Source organism: Atractosteus spatula, chromosome 3, assembly GCF_055471065.1.
Source record: "Atractosteus spatula isolate fAtrSpa1 chromosome 3, fAtrSpa1.hap1, whole genome shotgun sequence".
In the NCBI taxonomy this organism is placed as follows: Eukaryota; Metazoa; Chordata; class Actinopteri; order Semionotiformes; family Lepisosteidae; genus Atractosteus; species Atractosteus spatula.
In genome coordinates, this window is record NC_142708.1 from 60,766,090 (window position 1) to 60,791,217 (window position 25,128).

The 25,128-nt window shown below is 39.7% G+C and overlaps 1 protein-coding gene across 1 annotated transcript in view; it reads right to left on the reverse strand.

Moving 5' to 3' along the window:
- The window catches only part of adamts12 (ADAM metallopeptidase with thrombospondin type 1 motif, 12), a 152,860-nt gene that overhangs the window by 29,620 nt on the left and 98,112 nt on the right, over positions 1-25,128 (reverse strand). The window contains exons 12-18 of the mRNA XM_088911721.1: positions 22,085-22,254; positions 20,994-21,127; positions 17,126-17,246; positions 3,754-3,998; positions 2,704-2,845; positions 2,142-2,268; positions 873-1,083 (exon numbers count right to left, since the gene is read on the reverse strand). Coding sequence (XP_088767847.1) covers positions 873-1,083; positions 2,142-2,268; positions 2,704-2,845; positions 3,754-3,998; positions 17,126-17,246; positions 20,994-21,127; positions 22,085-22,254 — 1,150 coding nt within the window. The remainder of the gene's footprint in view (positions 1-872; positions 1,084-2,141; positions 2,269-2,703; positions 2,846-3,753; positions 3,999-17,125; positions 17,247-20,993; positions 21,128-22,084; positions 22,255-25,128) is intronic.

The following is a 25,128-nucleotide window of genomic DNA, read 5'->3' on the forward strand; positions in this document are numbered from 1 at the left end:
GCACTTTGAAAAAGACTGCTCTTCAGGCCTCTGCCTTATTCTCCTTGCATCCCTCTGAAAGACAGGGTCAAGAAGATGGCAGGGAATAAATAACAGCTGGGATTTGAACAATAGCTTGGGAACCCATCCAAAACAGAGTGGTAACACAGTACCATAAATGAAAGTTTGTGACTTACTTGTTGTTTTTGCACATTGCAATGATATTTGCGATACCCTTGCATATAAAATGCAACAACTAAACAACAATTCACATGTAGTGGGTGTGGGCTGGTCACACTCTGTGAAAATCAAAGACTGATGACGAACAAGAAGCTGCCTTCTGGAATTCTCAGGGTTAAACAAAGAGGGTCATGTGTGTTTGCAAAATAGTCAGTGGGTAGGTGAAAACCAGCAGAGGATGACTGTATGCAACCCACGGTAAGCAAAAGTAAAACATCTTTTACTGTACCAAGGAGATCTAATACGACAATTTCAATAGAATCTGATAAGACCTGCACATATAGACAGTGACAAAGTTTTATCAGCCATCCACAGTTATGTTTTACTTATCTTCTTGTGTCGTATTGGAAAAATTGATATTTCTCAGCTATTATACTTTTTTTTACTTTTCGTTTTATAGTGTGACCTTTTCTAGCAAAAAATATAGCCAGACAACAGTTTTAACAATTGTTAAAAAAAAACTTATTACCAGCACAAATTGGAGTCCAGCAATTTCTAAGAAAAGACCTTATAAAGGTCAGAGCAAACAATAAATCCACCGAGGGTTTATTTCGCTTGAAATAATACTATAGCTGAACTTTTAGCAGTTGGATGCTGAGACTGGCTTACTTTCTCACAACACACAAGACAGCTCAGAGAGGGTCAGTACGTGCCTTGCTCCAGTTCCCCACAGCCCATTCGGGGCCACAGAGCACCTCTCTGTTGCACGGCACAAGGGACTTGGGCTTCAGGAGATGTTTGCATTCTGTAAGAGGGAGAACACGCTCTTCTTCTCCAACAGTGCGCACACACAGCACAGTGCGTTTCTTCACACCAGACGGCCCACACGTTGCAGAGCACAGCTGCCAGCTTCCAACCCACCACCTGGAAGTAGCAAGGAGAGGGGATTTTCAAAATGATTTCTTTCCATTGTGTGTCATTTTCAACTCCTGATTCACATATCTTAAAGTTTAGAACAAACCAAAGAACCAACCTAATAATAATAATAATAATAATAATAATAATAATAATAATAAATGAATGCCTTACAATTAATTCTTCAGGCTTGCCTCTGCACTCACAAACCTATGCATGAGTACAATTAATCCATTACTGACTTCCTGACCACTGCGAAACAACACATTTCATTTGTATAAATCTAACAATAATGATAATATAAATGTTTAAGAAAGCAAATTATCTGGCGCTGTATAATAACCAATATGCAGGATCTTCACCTCAGACAGACAGAACTCCCAATAAGAAATTCTGCAGCTGAGTTTGGATCTGTGTGACTCTTTCCTTTGAGAAAAGGCAATGTGCTGTTTTGCCTTAGGTAATGAATAAAAATGTATGTGTGAGAAAGCTAGAGAACTTTCAACAAGTCATGTGCCTTGGGAATGTAATACCTAGTTTTAGACTTACGAATTCAGAGTCATTTTCTTTCTAAAATTTGTGATCTCTAATTATTTTGAGTTAGTTTTTCATCATCCAATTTGAAATGTCCCCCACACATGAGTAACTTGCACCACCACAGGAAGGAAAATAAAAAAAAACTGTGTGCTTTCCTCTGGGACCTGCAGTTTTCAGCAAATCCATTTTGCATTCACATCACCAGACCTGCAGTGCTCACAGAAGACATTGACTGGAGGAGCACTGCAGTTCCCACTGATGGCAATGGGAATGTTTACAAGGACTGTTATCTCACTGGCAATTTGAGGACCCCTAGCTGAGTCAAGCCCACCCTCCCCAATTGTACACTACCACACGGGCATTCCTGGTCATAGTCACTTAAAGACACAGCTCAGATTCAAAACACCAGTAGCTGGAATACAGGTCAGAGCCCACACTTTTTGACCATATTTGTTGATTAAAAAGAGCTTAACAGAGAGTTGCTTAGTGGAGAGCTGACAGTATACTTTGTTTTATGATTTACAGTGTACCTTGCTGGACAGTCCATAGTCTTGCATTTTCTCTGCCGGTCTAATGGTCTTGTGTCTGGATCACAAAGCGTCTCCTCTACAACTCCAGTCTCTGTCTCAAAACATCGCACAGGCTGCCGCTGAAAGCCTAACAGGAAACAAGCAAAATGAAGCAAAAACACAGACAATATCTTGCAATTAACACATTTCCATCAGGGATCTTGTTGTTTTAGTTGAAGTCTGACTTGTTCAAATACCTATATTAATCCTTATTAATGTAGGGTGTGTCTCAATTAATGATTCAGCAATATAAGTTATAATACGTATCTCTATGAATGAATGCACAGTCTCTATAAGCCTGATCCTCAACAACATCATCCAGGAGGTTCTAATGATGATTAACAACACAAACTAGACCATTTATAGCTTTATTGGACCAACATAAACATCCTAAACTGTTTGCGATATAAAGAGTCCTACAAAATACACAGGGCAATGGCCTCTAAGAATTAGAGTTGTTGAGTCCTGTAGTCAACATCAAAGAGGAACATTATCTGAGTATTTCAAATCGCCTTGGATTTACCTGTTCCACATGTGGCACTGCAGTCAGTCCAGGCACCATACTTCCATTTATACTCTAGAACACTGATGTCATTTCCTTTCACACGACTGTTTCTTATCGTGTACTCATACTCTATCCCAGGGTTTTGTTCTTGGAACAGCAGCTAGAAAACAAAACTGATAGTTGATTGTCTTACACACAGCATAGGTTTCCAAGGGTTACCTGCTGTAGCTTTCCTGTTAACCAAACCACTGGTACCAGCATGGCTTCTAGGTGCTTCTCATTATGAAAGCAGCTGAAGTGCTCACAGTAAAAAGCACTGTATATCTAAGCAGGAGCAGTATTTGATTGGATTACTGTAGTACCAAACCAACAGACTGTGGAAGTAAGTTATTGATACCTTTTACCATCTACTTTACATACAAAATATTAGGTTTAGCTTACCTTTAGTTGCTGAAAAGAATCACAGCTAGCCACCCAAATTCTACAGAACATACCAGAAATTAACTTATTTTTCAAATTTTTGCTCTGACTTAGCTATTTTTCTTCTCACAATGTTTCCTGAAGTGGCTATCTATCAAATACCCAAGTTGTAGATATAACACTCGCCATTCAGAAGTAATAGTTCTACTCGACAAAGACACTTCTCAAACCATCATATGCATAGTCACCACACAAACCTAAAACACCACAAGACAGAGACTGCAGTCTAAAGAGGAGTGTGGTAGGTGATGATTACATCTTCCAAATTCAAAAACAGAGCAATTTAGCTGTGAGAATTCAAACAGGTGAACATTTTAATTATCAGTAAACGAGCAACAATATGCAACAAATTTCGTTCATCACTCAAGGACCAGAGTTTCCTTAACTTAGCAAATTTCCTGCTTATTTAACCAATCTCACAAATATTTCCAATCTTTAGAGACAGGGGCTTAAGGGTGAAGTATAAGACTAACTGGATTGGAGACCTCTGGTCTGAAAGCCCAGTATGCTAAGCAAATGAGGAACCTGGCTGCTTGAGGCACTTGCAAGCCCCAGAACCACAAGGTCTTCATGCTCCCCCAGTTTTACCTGTAACCACACAGGCTCTCGTGTTGGGCCAGGGGAGGTGAGATTCTCCAGGTTCCCTTTTCGCTCATAGTAAAATGTTGTTCCTCCCGCCAGGTACTCTCCATTCCACTGGATGATGAAATTGCCGTTTAGGTAATACTTCTCCGGATCTTCACTCCTCAGAACCAGAAAATTCCCTGCTTCCTCCACTTCTTTCACTACAATATCCCTTGCACCCTCTGGGATCATGCCCACATCCACATAACCTACAGGTAATGAAAAAATGAATATCACAAAGTCATAATGTTGACAAAGCACCTCATAATCAGGGTTTCATTTTCAGGATAGACTGTAAGGACTGATAATACTGACGTGCTCAACAATTACCCAGGCAGCTCAAATCAAATCCTCACCATAATCTGACCACACGTTTAATAAACTCAATACACCTCCAAAGCTCTGAAAATAAGGCATTTCGAAGAATTTCTAGCAGTTATCACCTTCACTCTGATTCGCACGATCCTATTGCAAAGTTAAATAAAAACACTGTTTTACATGCTAGTCGGCATGTAAACCACACTGAATTATATATTTGACAAATACAAACTGACTGTACAATGAAAAAAAAAAGTACAAAATTAAATGTATAAGTTGCATACTGTAAGTGTTTACTGTAGATGTTGAGGTAAGTAGTTGGTAGACATTGTTGGCTTTAGGTGGCATCCCTAACCAGTTTCCTGCCTGTTCGACTGCTTGGTTTGGGATGGTGACCTTATACAAATGGTGTCTGTGCCTCTCTATCACTGTATTTCTGACTTATTTGGTCTTCAAGACTACTTTGTTGGATTACTGTGTGAGTTGCAGCTTGAAAGTCTTTATATACTGTACCTGAGGGAAATTATTTACAAGTTAAACCACTTTGATTATGCCTAGGTGGAAATTTGAAATATCTAAAATAGATTACTATTTTAGTAATCTCGTGACCTTTCAAAAAATTAATTTGCACTTGAGCTGATTTAGGCCTGCTGTACTAAAAGTGCTGAATATTTATGCAAATAAGAATTGTCTGTTTTTCTCTGATAATCTTGCTTATTTATATTCTAAATGCATTCCTAGGTTTATCTATGTTGAGATTCTACATAGAAATTCTAATTTGAAAGCACTGTAAAGCAACAAAATGTGAAACAATTTGCATTAGTTGAAGATGTCTGCAGATCACTGCATAGAGAAACCAGGTTCTTATATGGATAAATATTCTCATAAAGGCATAATTATTTCCAGTCTCACACAGTCATTTTTCTAATATAGTTAATTTATTGTCTCATTTATTCACAAATGTAGAAATGCCTCTAATTGTGAATTAAAGAAATACTATGATTATGTGTAAAAGCAAAATTAAAAAAAAAGTCTGCAATCGGTTTGTTCTTTCATACAGAGATTTGTGTTCTGCACATGATCATTTCTAAGTGTGCATAGAGCTCTCCTCTGTTTGTGAACACCAAACTCTCTGACAGAAACAAACTGCCATGGAGCTGCTGAAAAATGATTGGCACTCCTTGGCAAGGTCATTTGACAAACTTCTGCTCAAAGCACTTTATAGACCTACATGCCGAAATCTCCTCAATCCCAAAAAAAAAACAAGGAGTCCCTTTACACCCTGTGCACAATTTTATCTACCATTTGCCAAACCATCACTATACCATTCTTTGATCACTGACATCACTGACAAAACCTGAGAGGGTCAGAGAATTAATCAATCAAATATTGTATGTGCTGTGGTATACTTAATCACGACAACTTTGTAAAGATTTAAATTCCACATATATTTATATATGTCAAAATAGTGTTGACAAATACATTTGACATATAAAGTATATGGAAAAAGGAGTAGAATTTAAGTCCATGGGATGTTATGTTATGCTGTACAATGCATTTAGAATACTGTGTTCAGTTTTATTCACCATAACACCATAACGTCATATTATACATATTAAACATTTCGTAGAAGAGTAAGAAGAATAATTGAAGAAATTCGGGAGATTATTGTACTAATGCAGGTTAAGGGAGCTACATTTCTTCACAGGATGACAAAGACGATGGGGAGGGGATAGTGTCCAAGCAAATCCTAAGGGATGTGGTCAAACAAGGAAAATTATTTCACACTTGGAAGCCAGGCGATTGCCTAGACAAATGTTTGATTTCACTTATTGATTACTGAACGAGCAGCCCCCCTCACATTTGTAACCTCTCTTAGATTCTTGTAACTGTTATGCATTATCTCTCAAGTGGAGATTTGTCTCTGGGTTGTCCTCTGTAGCCGGAACATTAAACTAAAAATTATTCTATTAAACTCCAAGAATGCCAAGAAGGTTCTTCCTTTGATTAACAAAATGGGCGCACACACACAGTTCATCCTCCATATTGCCCCACTATCACTAGTGTAAAGAGGATCTCTGGTTAAGTTTTCATGTAAAATAAAGTGCATTCTCTCTTCACCCTCTGGAATTTATGAAACACGGGCAACAATGCCACCTATCGGCCACTGAGTACCACAATTATATGTAAAATGGTTTCCCCTGGAGACCCCCCTCACACTAAAATACCTGACCCAACTATCCTTTAACTCCTGGAAATCACACTTTAAAGTGGCTTCAATAATAGAGAAAGCATGTTACACCATAACAAAATAATGCTGCTGTCAGAGTGTTTCAAGCCAACAAGTCATCAATAGGAAATTAAAGGGAGAAAACTAAAAGTTTTTTCTGCAGAAAACACTTGCAGCCAGTGGGATTATATGGTTATGCCTAAACCCTTCAATCCGTCAATAGTAAAATGGAGCAAAATGGATGATAGATGCATCTTTCAATGCCTTCACATCTCAAATGATGCCATATCCATCACAAGTTGATAAAGTAACAAAACACATGTTGTAAGCAAAACTGGATAACATTTATCTTGTTATTAATAAGAATAACAAACACCTTACATTTACAAAAAAAGCAAAAGATCATTTCATACACTTAATCAATAAATCCATTAATTTTTAAAAGACTCTACTAGTAATGATGTTTATTTGAAGTACAGTTTGAGTCCTGTGCTTGAACAGAAGCACAGTTTCACATTGGACCATTATTGGGAATATTATCCCAAGTGCAGGTGCCACTAGATATGTTACATTGGTGTTAGGTGTTCTTGAGATCCCTGGATATCCTTGTCCCATTTGTAACAATGATCCCTATGAACTCACAGTGAGAGCTGCACATCTTCTCAAACTGATGCAATATGCAGCTCATAGTATATGAATAAAAACAACAGACCTCAAATTTACAGGAGCATATATGACCTGCATGTGAGAGAGAATATTAATCTTCAATCTCAGACACCTGAGAGGATCAACCAGTCAAGGCTCTCATTTGGAGGGAAGTTGGTTCCCTAATCTAGAAGCTGCACACCTAAATCTGGTCCAAGCCTGCACCTTTGAACCTGCACTATTATTCCTAAAACCTACATCAGCCCGTGTTTCTGATTCTGAGCTGTGCTGTCTGGGGTGTAGGCTTCCAGCGTGTAAGATGTGGACAGGACTCTTCAGAGGACACACGTGCATCTTGTATTCATCGCTACACCGTTGGTACAAAGGTTTCAAGCTAAATTAATTTACAGTAAGGGTTTCCAAATCAAGGTAGGAGTATAAAATAAAATCTAAACTGTTGATTCTAAACTAAGAAATAAAGTCTATCCTGGGCACAAAAACAAATGAAAAAGAAAATGTCCATTAATCAAGGCCAGTTTCAACCAAAGTGCCCTTATTAATAGATACCAGTAAGAATCAAATATAGGAAATAATATATTAATTCTTCTTCTTGTTCTTTCTTCTTTTTGTTGTTCTTTCTTTGGTTCCTTCTGATTATTAATAGTAACGTTATAGTATTAGTGGTGGTGTAGCAATGATTAAATGCCAAGTTGAGAATTTTATGTGAACTGCCCTGATTATAAAATTTAAAGGAAATAAGGAAAAAATTCAAAAGTCAAATAACAATTAAGCAAGAAGTTGAATAGCCTTAGTATGAGTAAGCCGCTTCCCTTTGTCCCTATACTGTATACTCACAGCACATACTGTACTAGTGTTTATTTACTCCTGAGGTGTATCTGGCCAGGCACATGGCCAATGATTTCATTAGCCCCAGTCAAGCAAAAAGCCTCACTTTCCCTGGTGATCTCATAAAAGTTCAGCCAGCAAAGGACTGTAGAGTATTTCCCTGATTAAAAATCAGACTGAATGTCAATGCACATGTTAACTGATGTGGGGTTCATGCAACAGTCTCATATCGAGTACTCTAAAAAGCTTTTCAAACCCTATCACAAATAAAAAAGACATTTAGTGCAGAGATACCCTGAAATGCTTTAAAACATTTTTCTAACATCTTTAAAAATGCAGTTGTTGCCAAGAATAAAATCTGTTTGAAATCAAACTACAACAACACTTGCACTTATAGATGCAGTATATTTATAGACTTTAACTAGTGGGGAGGGGGGTTATGTAGGATGAATATATGTATAAATACTGTAACATTTCCACCATTGCATTTAAGGCCTTTGAATTTCCACCACTGAATTTAAGTCAAGGGTGGATGTTAGAAACAGACTGAATAATACAGTCTTCACACCAAACGTGAAGGGACATAATCTCTGTTCTCCACCTGGACTTCAAGCAATGTCTCAGACAAGGAATATTAATTTTCTCCTTTTTACCTGTAGAAGTATTTTTTCTAGCCTTTACTGGCAAGAAACTACACCTCATCATTTTGGCCTAGGGTAATTTTAATGACTAGCTTTGTAGGTGAAATTATGGTTTACAGTGACACTGCACTTGGACAGATTTAGTCAGATGAGTCACATTTCACCTCAAATCAGATTTGCTACAGAATAATGGAAGCAAAGTGAGATAAATCCCCTATGGAAATGAGCAAATGAGCTTGAAATAAGTGAAACTGGTGCATTTACAGGTCTATTCAAAATAGTCTGGTGAAGCAATATGCTTGTTAATCAAAGATATTAAATGAAATTTTCCATCAGGTTTTGGAAAGCCTACACTTTCTAAGAAAAGATAACTGTTTTAATGTACATGTAAGAGTAGGAACAGTCATGCATCATGGATCACAGAGGACTTTTTGTGATCTCTAGTTCAGACACAACCAATCCAATTATATATAGTAGGCATCTAGAAAAAAGGTAACACGTTCCACAAAATGACAAGCAACAACTACAGAGTACCGACCTGTACACAACTAGATAGACTGTACTAAAGTCTTCAATTATTTCCTCTAATGCCTTGAGAAACCCCAGTTTTCATTCCACCTGTGAACTTAATTGGCTAATTGAACAAATTATCAAGATCAGAAGGCACTTTGCCTGTTCTGTTAAGTCTTAATCTGTTGCTGATTGAGATGGGAGGACACTGAAGCACCTGAGGAAACCTGCACAATAAGAACATAAAAATACAGATACACATCTGAGGCCAACGTTGAACCCAGGACCATAGAGCTGTGAGGCAGCAGTGATAAACATCACACCACTGTACTATTTCTATGCAGCTTTAAGAAGCTTGAATACACACAAAAGACACTTTTCCCAAGGCTAAACAGTTATACAAAGCTATTATTATCATTTCATATTAGAAATCACTAATATTTATCTGTAAGCTCTTCTGGTTAGGTGTGTTTCACTAGCAAATACTTTTTGCTTAAAAATAGTTTTCTTTGTGATGTTTTTTTATATCATAAGTATGATACAATGAGTCTATTGCATTCAAGAATTTGTATCTTTTGCAAACCACAGACGGAAATTCAAAGATTTTCAGAGAACACACTTGACGTGTGTTTTATGTATCAGTTCATAGAAGTGAAGCTCATTAGTAAACAGTTTTCTAATCAGGAGTGCAATAAAGCAAGCATAAAGCAAGCACTTAAACTTAATGAGGCTACAGAAGGAGACTGTACAGGGCCCTGAGTGCTGCAACAAAAACAAGGTAAAATCTAAACTGCAGTTCCAATCTATGAAATAAGAGGTCTTGAAAATTAAGATCCATTGATTAAGATCCCAAAATCGGTGTTATAAAATCCCTTTAGATTTGAACAGAAAACTATTAGGGGATATGAATAAGGAATTCAAACACCTCAGAGCAATTGTTTAAGCCAACCCAGTGGACTTCTTTATGGTGAACAACACAAACCAGAGGCCACAAGTGGATACTAAGAAGAAATGCATTTAATACAGAATGCTTACAGTGGGGTCCTTAAAATGACTTAAAAGTTCCTTATACTGTATGTATTAGCTACTAGCAAGCAAACGAGCTAGATGGGTCCAATGATCTAATTTCAGACCTTCCTTGTACTATTTTCAAAAATTAATATGGACCTTTTAGAAGAAGAAAAAAATAGAAATAGTCCTGTCTAATCCAAAAATACAAAGTTGGAACAAATAAGCAATAATGAACGAATTGCAAGTTATGGAAGTTAGACTTATAATAAATTAAGATAACAGTCTAAATTTAAAATGCATAGAAGTACAAAAAAGCTAAAACTGCCTTCTTCAGACTATGACTGTGATCTGTTTTGGCTCTTTAGGACAAGCAGTTAATCTGTTCCAAGGCTGGAGAAGACAAATGCAGGCAGCTAAGTGGGACGTGAGTGGCAGATATTGTGGAACTCAACCACTGCAGAACAGCAGGAGAATTTTAAAGCGAAATGAGACAGGAAGCAAGTCAAGGTTACATGGGAAAGCGGAAGATATGATCAGATTGAATTCTCTCGATAACATAGGGGTCGATAAATTTGGAACAGATTGCAGGCACAATAATAAATAACTGGGAAGATCAGTCTGAAATCTGTTATAGTAATATAGCCTTGACATGTAAAAAGACAAATAGCATATAAGATAAGAAGGTAGTTTGGGACTGCTGCAAAGACAATATAATTTCTGCAATTGGCATCTATAATAGTGTCACGGAGCCGATACGTGGAATAGAAGGATCCTTATGCGTGACCGGAATCCCACAGGACACAGAGTAGCAAAGGGACAAACCAAAAGACAAAATCCAAAGGCTGGGTCGATAAGGGAGGCAGAGGGTCCGGTAACGAGAGAAATCCAAAACAATTCAAAGGCAAAATCCAGAAGGCGAGATCAAGAGGCAGAAGCAGAAGATTCGTAACGGGAGATCAGTCAAAAGGTTTGGAAACGCACACTGGAGAATACTAAGAAAGGCTTCTCAATAGTGAGCGTGGGAAGGTGTGCGAAGGGGGTTTAAATACTGAAAGGAAAGGAGTGTGATTGGATGATTGGTTAGGGAGTGAGAATTTGAGGAATCTGATGCATGTGAGAATGTGCTGGGTTCAATCAGGGATGATATTGGGAAGCAGAGGTTCCGGGAATGTAACGTCGTTTGTGAGGGAGAGTGTGGGGCGTGACAGTACCCCCCCCTCTAGGGTCGGCTCCTGACGACCCCAGAGAGCGAGTACGAACAAAGTCATCAATGAGGCTGCGATCCAAAATATCTTTCTCCCAGACCCAGGAACGTTCCTCAGGACCATAGCCCTCCCAGTCGACTAGAAATTGTCGGCGACCTCGGAGCCAGCGGGCATCCAGGATCTTATTGACCGTGTAGGAAGGTAGACCGTCAATGAGTCGTGGTGGGGGTGGAGGTGGCCGAGGCCGGGAGAGGGGGGATCTGTGGTAGGGTTTCAGGAGAGAGACATGGAAGGAGGGGTGCACCCTGAGAGTTGGAGGAAGAGCAAGACGATAGGTTACAGGGGTGAGCTGGGAGAGGATGCGAAAAGGTCCAATAAAATGGGGTCCCAACTTATGTGAAGGCTGTCTAAGGGGTAAGTTTCTAGTAGACAGCCAGACAAACTGTCCTCGTCATAGTCTGGGCACAGGTCGTCGATGACGGTCAGCGGTGGTCTTCTGCCGCAAGGAGGTCTTCAGGAGGGCGGATCTGGCTTGTCTCCAAATCCTCTTGAGGAAAGTGAGGCGCGTCTGGAGGCAGGGAATATCCGAATCAGGGATAGAGTCCGGGAGAAGAGAGGGTTGGTATCCTAGAGAGCAATAGAAGAGAGACATCCCAGTGGTTTGAGGAAGAGAGAGAGTTATGGGCATACTCAGCCCAGGGGAGGAGAGAGACCCAGTCATCTTGAGAAGCAGAGACGTAAGATCGAAGGTAAGTGAGAAGGTCCTGGTTGGTTCTTTCCGTCAGTCCATTGGATTCAGGATGATAGCCAGACGTGAGAGATGTGGAAGTCCCAAGAGATTTGCAAAAAGTTCTCCAGAATCTTGAAATGAATTGAGGTCCTCGATCTGATACGATATCCTCAGGAATGCCGTGAAGTCTGAAGATTTGAAGAATGAAGAGGTCAGCCATGTCTTGAGCAGATGGAAGGGCGGGAAGAGGAATGAAATGAGCCGACTTCGAAAATCTATCAACCACGACCATAATGGCAGTTTTGCCTTGACTCTCAGGAAGATCCGTAAGAAAGTCCACTGAGATGTGGGACCAAGGTCTTCTAGGGTTTAGGAGTGGTTGGAGTAAACCGGGCTTCTTAAGACGGGAGGATTTGGACATGGCACAGATGGGACAGGCCTGCACGTACCCAGTAACATCAGTCCTCATAGAAGGCCACCAGAAATGTCTAGAGATGAATTCCAAGGTACGTTTGACACCGGGGTGACCTGCAAATAGTGAGTCATGACCCCAGCGAAGAACAGTGGAGCGTATGGTATCAGGAACGAAGAGTCTGTCTGGAGGACATTGGGGGGGAACGGTTTGGTTGTGAAGTGCACGTTTGATTTGGTTCTCCAGGTCCCATCTAATAGCAGCCACAATTCTCTCAGGGGGTATAATAGGTTCAGGAGGGTCTAAAAAGCCAGGAGGATCATGGAGGCGAGATAGGGCGTCAGCCTTTATGTTCTTGGATCCCGGTGTATAAGTAATGAAAAAATGGAACCTAGAAAAGAAAAGTGACCAGCGGGCCTGGCGTGGATTCAAACGTTTGGCAGTTTGTAGGTAAGAGAGATTTTTATGATCCTTAAGAATAGTAAAAGGGTGTAGGGCCCCCTCCAACCAGTGTCTCCATTCCTCCAGGGCAAGCTTGATAGCCAGTAGTTCTCGGTCTCCAACATCATAATTAGTCTCGGCCCGGGACAATTTTTTGGAGAAAAAGGCGCAGGGGTGGAGGATACCCTTCTCTCCATGACGTTGAGATAATATGGCACCGACTCCGTTGGCTGAGGCATCCACCTCGAGAATGAATGGAAGGTTGGGGTCTGGGTGACGGAGGAGGGGTGCTGTGGTGAACAGTCTCTTGAGATGGAGGAAAGCTTGGTCTGCCTCAGGAGTCCATTTCCCTTGATCAGGACCTTTTCGGGTCAGGGCTGTAATGGGAGAGACGACAGAGCTGAAATTCCTAATAAAACGGCGGTAAAAATTGGAAAATCCCAGGAAGCGTTGAATTTGTTTTAAATTCTGGGGGGTTGGCCAGTTCTGTATGGATTCAGTCTTGGCAGGGTCAATTTCAATGCCCAGGGGTGAGAGGATGTAGCCAAGGAAGTGGATTCGGGTAACATGGAAAGTACACTTTTCCAATTTGGCATAGAGTTTGTTCTGAATCAAACGATGAAGAACCTCGCGCACATGAGAGACATGCTCCTGGGGACTTCGGGAAAAGATTAGGATATCATCCAGGTATACCAGGGCATATTTGTGCAAGATATCCCTAAAGATGTCATTCATGAACCCCTGAAAGACAGCAGGAGCATTAACCAGTCCAAACGGCATTACTTGGTATTCATAATGACCGTGGGTAGTAATGAATGCCGTCTTCCATTCGTCACCCTCCCAAATGCGGATCAAATTATAAGCACCGCGGAGATCCAGTTTAGAAAAAATAGTGGCGCCCCGGAGTGATTCCAAAGCTGATGAAATCAGAGGAAGGGGATAACTGTTCTTGATAGTTATGTTATTCAGACCGCGATAATCAATGCAGGGTCTGAGAGAGCCATCTTTCTTTTTAACAAAGAAGAAACCGGCGCAGGCAGGTGAGGAAGAGGGGCGGATGAAACCAGATTCCAAGGACTCCTGGATATAATCTTCCATAGCCTGAGTCTCCTCGTTGGAGAGTGAATAGACATGGCCCTTAGGGGGTAGAACCCCTGGGATTAGGTCTATAGGACAGTCAGATGGGCGATGAGGCGGGAGGGATAGTGCCTTCTGTTTACTGAAGGCTAGGTGTAGATCCGAGTACTGGGAAGGGATATTGGGGAGGTTATCTTGAGATATGCAGGAGACGGAAACTTTCTGAGGAAGCTGACAACAATGCGAAAGGCAATGGGAACCCCAGGCTGTGAGTTCCCTTTGTGACCAGGAGATGTGTGGGTTGTGAATCTGTAACCAAGGGAAACCAAGAACCAATTGGTGAGAAGGGGATTGAATAAGAAAGAACCGAATGACTTCCTGGTGGGTGGCGCCAATGCGAAGAGTGAGGGGAGGGGTCTGCCACTTCACCAGACCAGGGGAGAGGGGGGAGCCATCAAGAGTGAGGAGCCGAATGGGCTGGGTGACTGGCAACCGGGGAATATTCCAGTACGAAGCGAGTCCAGAGTCTAGGAAGTTCTCTTCGGAGCCCGAATCAACAAAAGCAGAGAGAGAGGTCTGTCCAGTAGTCCATGACAGGGTGGCTGGGAGAAAGAGTCCAGATCTGGGAGAGGAAGAAGCGACACTGGCCATAACAGCGGGTGGATAGGAACGAGGAGGGCGACCGGGACAGGCGGCTCGGAGGTGATCAGGGGAACCGCAGTAAAGACATCGCCCCTCACGAAGTCGGCAATCTCTCTCCTCAGAGGTCAGTCTATGGAAGGAAGGCAGTTGGGAGGGTGTGGGAGGGGTTCGATTGTCCGACCTTCGCTGTTGAAGCCTGAGCTCTAGTTCAAAAACTCGAGAAATGAAGGAGTCAAGTGATGGGAAGTCCAGGGGCAGGTGCACAACGTGATCCTTGAGTTCATCAGATAATCCGAGGCGGAAGTAGTGAATCAGGGCATTGTGATCCCAAGCGAGTTGAGCAGCCAGAAAACGGAATTCGGAAGAGTAGTCCTGAAAAGAGCGAGATCCTTGAGTAAGGGAAGTGAGGCGTGCAACAATGAGGTGGTGAGAGTGCAACTGCCCAAAGGTAGATTGTAGAGCTGTCTGGAAAAGGTGGAAGTTGGCAGTCTCAGGAGCGTTTCGAGAGAGGAGATGTCCAGCCCATTCCAGAGCTCGTCCAGAGAGGCAAGATACCATAAAAGCAATTCTTTCTCCATCGGTGGGGAAGCAGTCTGGGCGGATGTGGAAAGCCATCTGACATTGAGTCAGAAAGCCCTGACAACTGGAGGAGTCACCATCAAATTTTTCCGGGAGGAGAGGGGGTAGAAGATTAGTTTGTGTTTGAAGCGGGGGTGCAGGGGCAGGAGCTGCAGGTGGGGGAGACGGTGGAAGTGCAAAGTGGTCAGCTAGTTGCTGGACTGCCGTAGTTAGCAGGTCCAGGTTCCGGGAGTGTTCAAGGAGAATAGAAAGTTGACTCTGGTCCGCTGGATCCATTTTAATAAGGCTCACTATTCTGTCACGGAGCCGATACGTGGAATAGAAGGATCCTTATGCGTGACCGGAATCCCACAGGACACAGAGTAGCAAAGGGACAAACCAAAAGACAAAATCCAAAGGCTGGGTCGATAAGGGAGGCAGAGGGTCCGGTAACGAGAGAAATCCAAAACAATTCAAAGGCAAAATCCAGAAGGCGAGATCAAGAGGCAGAAGCAGAAGATTCGTAACGGGAGATCAGTCAAAAGGTTTGGAAACGCACACTGGAGAATACTAAGAAAGGCTTCTCAATAGTGAGTGTGGGAAGGTGTGCGAAGGGGGTTTAAATACTGAAAGGAAAGGGGTGTGATTGGATGATTGGTTAGGGAGTGAGAATTTGAGGAATCTGATGCATGTGAGAATGTGCTGGGTTCAACCAGGGATGATATTGGGAAGCAGAGGTTCCGGGAATGTAACGTCGTTTGCGAGGGAGAGTGTGGGGCATGACAAATAGGGAATGATAGAAAAAAAAATGACAGCAAGATTACTAACCAGCCTCCTAAATTTGGCTCCAATATATCCAATATAAATCAACACACTCTCTGTCTTATCAGTACTTAATTTTAACAGGCCGCAAACTGGCCTCAGTAATGTCCACAATATTTCAACCTAAAACCACACGAAATAACAGACAGAATGAAATTCATTACTTAAGTGACCCCAGTCTTCTTTAGATCTTATAATTACACTGGATGCTATTGCTGCTGTGTTCATGTTAATTTACTCTAAAAACTTCACGATTTCACAATAATTTGGTAGTTTACATGGTAACGACACAATCAGAAATTATTTACAATATGTTTAAACATATCACAGTTAGGTATATCTAAAGATGCAGGCATTTAATTGCCTAACATATCTTTTATTGTAATCTGTTTGAGTGTATAATCTATTTCCCATGAATATTGATATACTGAAGCACATCAGAGATAATGTGATGCCAAACAATATTAAAATTAATTCAGGTTCAGACAAACTCCATATGGGGGCTTTTGCATAATCCAGTGGATAAGCAAGTTGAAATACAAATCTGGCACTAGCATGTCTGCTTGAGGTTATCAGAGCTCCCTCACAATAAGCTATCAGCTAAGGAGCAAGGACAATAACAGGGATAAGGTAGAGATGTGAATTAATCCTTGGAAAGGCTAGCAAGCAATGGAAAATAAATTAATGGAACCAGTTTTGAACTAATGCAGTAGCAAGTCCTTGTTTATCATGATGTGTGCCATTTGAAAACAGCTGAGGACAGTCTCAGAATCACTCTGTAGAAAAGTTACTTAAAAAAAACAAATCTATTACTTGTGTAATGGACTAATTTTTTAAAATTATTTAAAATTAAATTAAAATTATTAAAATGTTTCTGAAAAATATGTCTTCTCTTACACAAGAAGAATGTAATGAATTTCTTTTTAAAACTGTTCACAATCGTACTTACTCCAGCTGTGTGGGATCACAGTGAAACACAAGGCAAAAAACACAAGTGGAAACCATGTTTAAGCACATTTAAAATTGAAAAAAGAGACATGTCTTTACCCAAAGGGTGGTAAGAGTATAGAACAAGCTATCCAGCCATGTAGTTGAAGCTGATGTGATGGCTTCTTTCACGAAACACATGACTAAGATCTTCAGATTAATTAACTACTAACTACCAAACAGGCTAGAATGGTGTCTCATTAGTAAACAATTTTGATTAAAAAAGCAGCAGCACAAAAAATGAATACAATACAGCCTTACCTGAGCCTTCCTTCGCATCAAAAGTCTTCCTAACGGTGTGGCAAGAAGAGCCGTCTCCCAAGCAGATACCACAGCGATCTTCTACTGCGTTGGAATCAATGGCGTAGTCGCATCCCACAGCCTGAGGGAGCACATCACCCAACTCTGTATCACAGACCAACAACTGCTCACTCCAAGAGTGAGTTTGAAAAATGGGGGGAGTGATTTTCCCGTAATTGTGAAATTACATAGCTAAACACCTTCAAGGCCTCAAAAAACCTGGCTGATCAACTAATACACTGTAAAATTATTCAAAAAGTTGATGCAACCCCTTATATACAGTTCTGCTCAAGAATCAGCAAATAATTGTCTTTTAATATCTGCAATATACTGTAGATGTGTCTGGTACTTTTCTTCATATGCTTTGGAACTGTTCTGTCACGGCAACATTTTGGAAACACTTGGCTAGTATATTACTGTATCTGTTTTTACTGTGTGAGTGTGAGTTGAGACCATTTCCATGTTTATTTCTACTGTTCTTAATGAAGATTCACTGAAAGGTTTAATTGCAATGCAATGGAAAACTTGACTGGCGACTTTAAAAGCTGCAATGAAAATTATTCTTAGACTCTCCATTGAGTCTATTATGGTCACATTACATTACAGTCTATTTGCATTTAGGGATATATTCAATTTTGAGTGATCCAACTGCCAGACTGCAGACTTGAGTATATTAGAAGCAGGGACCTGAGCTCGGCTTTCCTGGTCAAGCATCTGATGGAGTGAGTTAACACTAATTTTAGATTAACTTTATTAATTCACTTTGTACCTGAGCTCCTTATATAAAATTCTGTTGTCTATTGTTTTCATGTTTCTTTTCCTTTTTAAAAAAATAATAAATTGTTGATTGCAAATAAAATGGGTGGGGGAGCAAAGGTTTTGATTATCGAGACTTGTTTGCTTATTAGTCATTCGTTTGCTTCACGTCTATTCAGTGCTATACATAAGGCTAGCATGTAGCAAACTCATGTGAGAAACATCTGAAAAGCAGGTCATGAATACATTTATTATAGCGCCGAAGCTGCAATATTTGGTTGACATTCGTTTTTTCCACTGCAAAAACATGCTGCAAAAACATGTTTGCTAATGTGGAAGAATGAACTCTTGATTTCAAAAATGAAAACTACAGTACTTGCAGGACTTGTAGAAAACATACTGAAAAATTTACGTTTATTTTTAAATTCAAGTTTTATAAATGAAGCAGGCTGGTAAAGCTGTTCTATGAGCATACAGCCCAAAGATTAGTCATTGTGCAACTCATGCACTGCTCAAAAAAATGTTCTACACAAGAACAGGTGATGAAACTGAAAATTTAGATAGGAAGTAGAAGGTTGATCTAGAAACATGCAACTCATCTCCTTGGGGAAAAAAAAAACTAGCTTTTTTGTACTTTAGGAATGACACTTGCAATTAATCAGTTTGGATTGTTCAAGAAAGAGCAGTAAGGAAAGCTTAAAATTTAAATTAGCTTCTTTATTTATTGGAGTTATTATATAATTACAAAAACCTAGCATGATGCATAAATGAATGTGACTGGATTGGAGAGCAAAATTAAAACAAAAATACAGTGTATCACAAGTTTCCTAGGAATCACTGAGAAAAGACAGGCAGTTTGGTTTTTCTTTATGTTAGCATGATACAGATAGGAATATATTTGGAATTTTACATCAAATGCAAAATCTGATGTTTTTGTCACTGAAAACAAAGTTGAACTAAAATTCTGCACTTGACAAATGTACATTCCTTATGTTATAAAGCCACTGAAAACAAATGTTAACACAGCATGTTGTCACTAAATATTTTAGACAAGCTGTGATTTGATACCATCTACAGTACATGGAAAGTTAAAACTCATTGCAATCAGCTAGCAATTTTACATGCAAGTTTCTCATGAGTATGGCTGTTGTTACTAAAGCAAACAGAGAAAACTGAAAGTGCAAAGAAAATTGTCTGTTGTCTATTTTGCAGGTATGATTCCAAATCTCAATGTGAGACATACAGAGACCACTCTTTCCCAAACCAGAGGAAAAAAGAAACCAGGTGTTTGGGCTCCTTCACATCACATTTTATCAAATGACCTCCTCTTGACTGTAATGTTTTTATGTTCAGTGTGTGGAAGAGGTTATCTGATTGTTGCCTCTTTAATTCACTGAATCGTAGTACTTTAATCCAGCACTGCGCTTCTGTAACTGATAAGTGGCAGTATTAATACAAACAAGAGCTGCAGCCTAAGGGGTTTCAAGATTATAGACAGGATTCAATAAAAAAATAGGTTTTAGCCGATAACTTGGCTCCTTTCAAGGAAAAAGCTTCTTCAGGTTGGAAGACACCCTCTGCTCAAATAGCTATTAACTATCAAACGGGCAACCAAACGGCCTCCTCTCATTTGTAACCTTTTTTATGTTCTTACAATATCAGTCCACCTGCCTGTGGAAACTCATTTTTACTGAGCTTGGAATGTGCGATTCTTAGATGGCTCACAGTTCTGAATTATCTAGCCCAGTAAAGCTATAAGATGTCGGGTAAGCACATACTGCAGTACATATAATTACATAAAAAAGAGAACATGATTACCAGTAAGGGGAAAGAATGTAATTTATCTGCCTCCATCACCAATCCTTTAGGCCATGAAAACTCTGAGTGCTTGTGGGAAGGAACAACCTCACTGTACCTTTCGCACTATAATTGTCAAGGATGGCGTTAGGAGCACCTGGTTGGACCCTATGGGGAACTCAGACTGTAGGTAGTAGCTAGTGATTGGCGTCCGAATCCCAAAGGCAAAAGCTGTAGTCGAGGTAGAAGAGCTAGGTCAGGTATCACAAGAGTCATGTCGAGAGTATCCAAATCCATAACAAGAGACGAGACGAAGTCATAGCAGGAGGAAACAAGGTCGGGTAGCCAGAAATCAGGTCGAGAGTAGTTTACGCACCAAGGGTTATTCTCAATAGTGAGCGGGGACTGAGTCGAGTGAGAGCGTGAGGAATGACAATTGATTAATTAGTGCGCGGGTGTTGGCGGTGAGAGGTGCTCGTAGGAATGCAGTTCGTGACAATAATTCTCTTTTGGCAACAGGATTTTGCTATGAAATTAAAAACATGCACCCCGAAAAATAAGGGGTTAAGTTATATGACTGTTTAAAAGTCATTTTAGTCAAAACCCTGAGTCCAAGTTCTCAGAGTAAAGTAAATCTACAGTAATACAGCAGGAGAGATAGATGTTTTGTGTGTGTGCCATATTTTAATTTAACATTTTAAGATATCTCTGAACTCCTCCTGACTGCTGGCACATTCAATTTAATATCTTGGAGTACAAATCAATAAAACACCTCACAAAAAGCTCCCTAGGAGACCAATTAATTAAATTATAGACAGCGACAGAAATGGAGGGCTAACACATTTTTCAGATGTAAAAAATATATTGAATTTATCAGGAACAATGAATCCTGAAACCTAAATAATGCTCTACAACCATACAATCACTGTAGGTAGCATAAAAAAACAATTCATAATTGCAAAGCAGTGGTAGCCATTGAGATTGTTCTGATAGATATCCTTAGATATGTAGAACAAAAAATCCTTCAGGTTGAACAATGCACACTATATTTTATTAAAGTATTCGCTGTGCAAAATACATTTTGTATTTAATCTTTTCCATTTACCACATAAAAGACTTGTGTGTTAATGCCTTTCCATAAAAGCTGTCATACTGAGTTATAAAGACAAGGAAATCAGCACAGTAGATCTTAGTGATAAAAATTAATGCCAAGATATGTGGTAATAAACGTTTCTAACGAATACAGTATTTGAGAAAGAAACATACCCAACACTACCTTGCATATGCCATTGATACAGATGTTCCTGCTGCTGTTGTTCATAAAGCAGGGGGTCCCATCAGTTACCGCATCCAGCATTTTCTCTGAGAACTGTTCATCAACAGGGCGACAGTTAAGCTCACAAGGGTTTACTGTAACAAAATGAGCCGAGAAGAAATTTAAATTCCCATTATTAAAGAACTGTTAAATATTTATGTTGAAACAGTGAGCAATATTTATGTTTAAACTTCAGTAGTTTTTGACTCTATGATCTGTAAAAGTTATTAACGAAGAAAAGTGTTTTCTCTTCTCCACGTTGACTATATAGTAAACTAATATACAGTATACTACACTACAGTACCATTCAGGGGGCAGTCATGTAAGGTTAAAGCTACAGAAACCAAGATAAGCTCTGTCCCAGTGACCTACTGGGCCTGAGTAAGAACCTAGTTAATAATGGCTACAGACTCAGGTGCACCATTTGCATCATTGAAAACCAGCTATTCATTTTCAGTGCTGGACTGAGAGATGCCAAAGAGGTTAATGCTCTGTGAAACTCAATGTTATCTTTGTTAGTCAGTCTTGTAAGCACATTCAGTTTTGTCAAGGGTAGTAACTCAGAGAGCTGTGTCCATTGTGCATAGAACAGTGAACCATCAACAAAACATAAAGGAAACAAAGAAAAATGTGCAAGACAACAACCTGAGACCCACAGAAAGATTCTTTAGGCCTGTCTTAACCTTAGAGTCCTGTACTAATAAAACACTTTGACTGGGCATTTAAGTCTTCTGTGAGATAACACTGGGAAAAAATGGGCAGACATATCATACTCTCTTCTGTTCCTCTAGTATGACTCGCAACTGCGTAACCACTGTTTCTTTCTTTACAGAAAACTAAAGGAAAAAACAGACGTGCATGATTTTTACACTTCAGGCAGGATGGCAACAACATGAAAATGTGAAAGCAAGATTATTTAAAAATTCATATACAGTATCAACACAAAATGCAACCTGACATGCAACACGTTATGCGCTGGGGCAGATGATAATGAGATATAATGGAAAAAAAGGCTTCAGGGTTTCCTCTCTCAAGGAGGGCACAATACGTACCAAGATTAGCCACTGGAATCCACTCATACAGCTCATTTTTGTAGGGAACAGTATCAAATTCACTACACTGCATTTCACGGAAGGTGGGCTTGTCTTTGGGACAGGCTTTAGTGTTGCATATGCGGTATCTCTTGCGTTCTCCAGTGCAGTACTTCCCCCCATACTCTGGCCTGCAAAACACAAAATCATTTTATATATATATATTCATTACACCCCTGTGGCAATAAATGAAAAAACATAATCATTTTCAGGAGAAGCAACCCTGGTTTAAAAATCTCTAAAGAGCCTAGTGTATTTTATTTTTGAAACAGGTAATAAACAAATCAGCAGCAGAGCCTGTGTGTGATATTCCCATAATCTCTTGCCACTTTTGCCAGTGGGAAGTAGATCATTATCATTGTACAGTATGTGCCCAAGTAAGGGGGCATCATAGTGGGGAAATTATTGCTCTCACACCTGACAGGTTGTGGTTTGAGTTCTTGCTGCAGACACTGCTATTGTGCATTAAATTAGATATTTTACCCCAATCATTTCAGTTCACCCACCTGTACAAGTGGGCACCAGCAACAGAACTAAAACCAGCATGAACTCTGGCTCGATGAGCTACTTTGGTTTGGAATATATCCTTTAACCTGTAAGGCAGTGCACCAACACCTTCAGTCTGAAAATGTCAACTATGGCCATTCTACAAAAAAAAATATTCTGATAGTTCAGATTGGCTTTTCTATTAGAAATGTTTTCAAGGCCAAAGTGCTTGGTTGTGAATAGGTTGAGGGAGATAAATGTGGGCTTTCTTGATGGTGAGCTAAAGGCACAGTTTATACTCTAAGTTACAACAGCTAGAATGCAGTCTGAAAGATTAAGTGAAACTTCTTATTTTATTGAGTCTGCAGACTATTGAAATAGGCAATTGTGGATTACATACTTCTTCAGCATATAGCTGCACTTCTGGCAGCAACTGAAAGTAGACACTTTCACTGAAAGTATTCTGAGAACATCTGGAATAGATTTATAAATTAATGAGATGACTTTTCCCCTCAAAACCTCTCTAGTCCAGATGTTCTATGTATTTTGCTGATCTTTAGCGAAAATTAAAATATATTAAGCAATGTTATTTAAAAACTGTTAATCATATTTTTCCATATGGGCATACAGTATACTGTATTTATTTTCAGCAGTACTGCACAGAAGGGGTATGCAGTTAATTAAAAAGGAATTTAATTATCTCCTCACTCTAGCCCTTATATTTATGAACCAGACATGCAATTAGAAGAATTCAAAATATAGTGAATTTATCTAGAATCACCACACTGTATCACATCCAAATGACCCACAGGGCTAGTATCAGACATGAGAGACATCTTCCACTTTAACTAATACAAAGTAGTGTATTTCTAATGAGGAGTTGGCTTGCTGCTTGGGAAAGCAAAGACGTTTAGTACTGTAAGTCAGAGGTCCGAGTCAAATGTGCTAATTAGTTCTCACTTTTTCCTCAGAAACTATATTCAGAATGAAGTGAAGAGTAGCGCATGTTAGGCATAACAGAAGTCAATTTGGTTGACAAATGACAGATTTTATCAAAGTCAACGTGGACAAACTTGTTTCTTAACAGAGGGACATTGAAAAGCATGAAAGTATTAAAATAAATCTTCGTTTTTACTTGAATAAGGAAGTCACTTTCAATTTTTCCTGGTCACTAACTAGCAAAGACCACATCGAACACAAAGTCACTTACAGAACACAACAATAATACAAGAGAGACTTTTTAGAGCGAAAGTGATAAGGAGAAAAATAGGAAGGGGAAAGAGAGGTGTGTGTGTCAGCTAAATGTAAAATAGGCCAAGAAGCCAAAAACAGCTAAAAGGTGAAGACCCTGCCTTAGTGCAGCAAGACAAAGAGTTATGCTTTTTATACACTGATGGCATACATAGCCTTGGGTGTTCAGTTATTTCTGACAGATGTTTAGTTATTTCAGTGAGGTAGCATGTTGATTTGAGATTTTATATGGAGCTCTCTGACAAGCAGCACTAAATACTTTTTAACTGTGACAGTGCTACTAAATTTAGATGCTTCTTGCCAACCCCCCACTGAAGATGGAAGAGTAACAGCCACATAAGTAATATGATGAAAAATATTACTCCAAAACATCTAATTCCAATTATTTATTTAGCTGCTCCTTTTTTACCGGCTGTGTGTAATTAGACACTACTGATGCAAACAAAGCACAATGAAATAGATGTTTACCCTCCTGAGCAACGATTCAATATTCATTTTTCAGATTCACAAAAAACAATATTGATCTGGTGAAGCCATCATCTTTTCCAAAAGAACTAATGAAAATGCTAAAAAAACAGTAAAGACTTTGGTTGCAATTACTGTATGTTATACAGTAATACAATAGAGGAAAGCCTGGAATCTATTAGCAGACCTAAGAGGTACAGTAGTTACTGATTGATTCATGAGCAGATTCCAATTTGGCAACCAGCAAGCTAATGATGAGAAAATTTTTTCTGCAGCAAAAGTCTTCATTGGCAGTACACTCAACAAAAGCCTTAAATACCAAGAGCAACACCAACAAGTACTCTCCTAAAACTCTTTTTTTTTCACAAATCTAACCAGACTCATGTAGGGCTCAGATAAAGACTCTTCACACTGCCTCTTTGTTCTGGTTTACTTCATGGCAGAATACTCCTCTGCTCTATGGGTACACAACATACTGTAGATGCTAAACTCCTCAACTACTACTATTATAGATGACATTATGCAGATAATCGCCAGAATACTGAAGTCCACAACTCTTCAATAGCTTCATGTGAATGAACTACTGCCTTGATCAAACTCTCAGATGTGGGCTTTCTACAACAGATTGCATGTACTATACAAAGAAGATCCCATCCACATTCCAAAATTCACCGAAATTCCCAAAAAGCTCTCTGGATCCTATCCAACAAAGCCAAACATATCAGGATTCGACACCACTGAAAACTGGAGAATCATGTGGAACTGCATGGACCTTCACAAAAAACATCTCTTACAGATTCCAG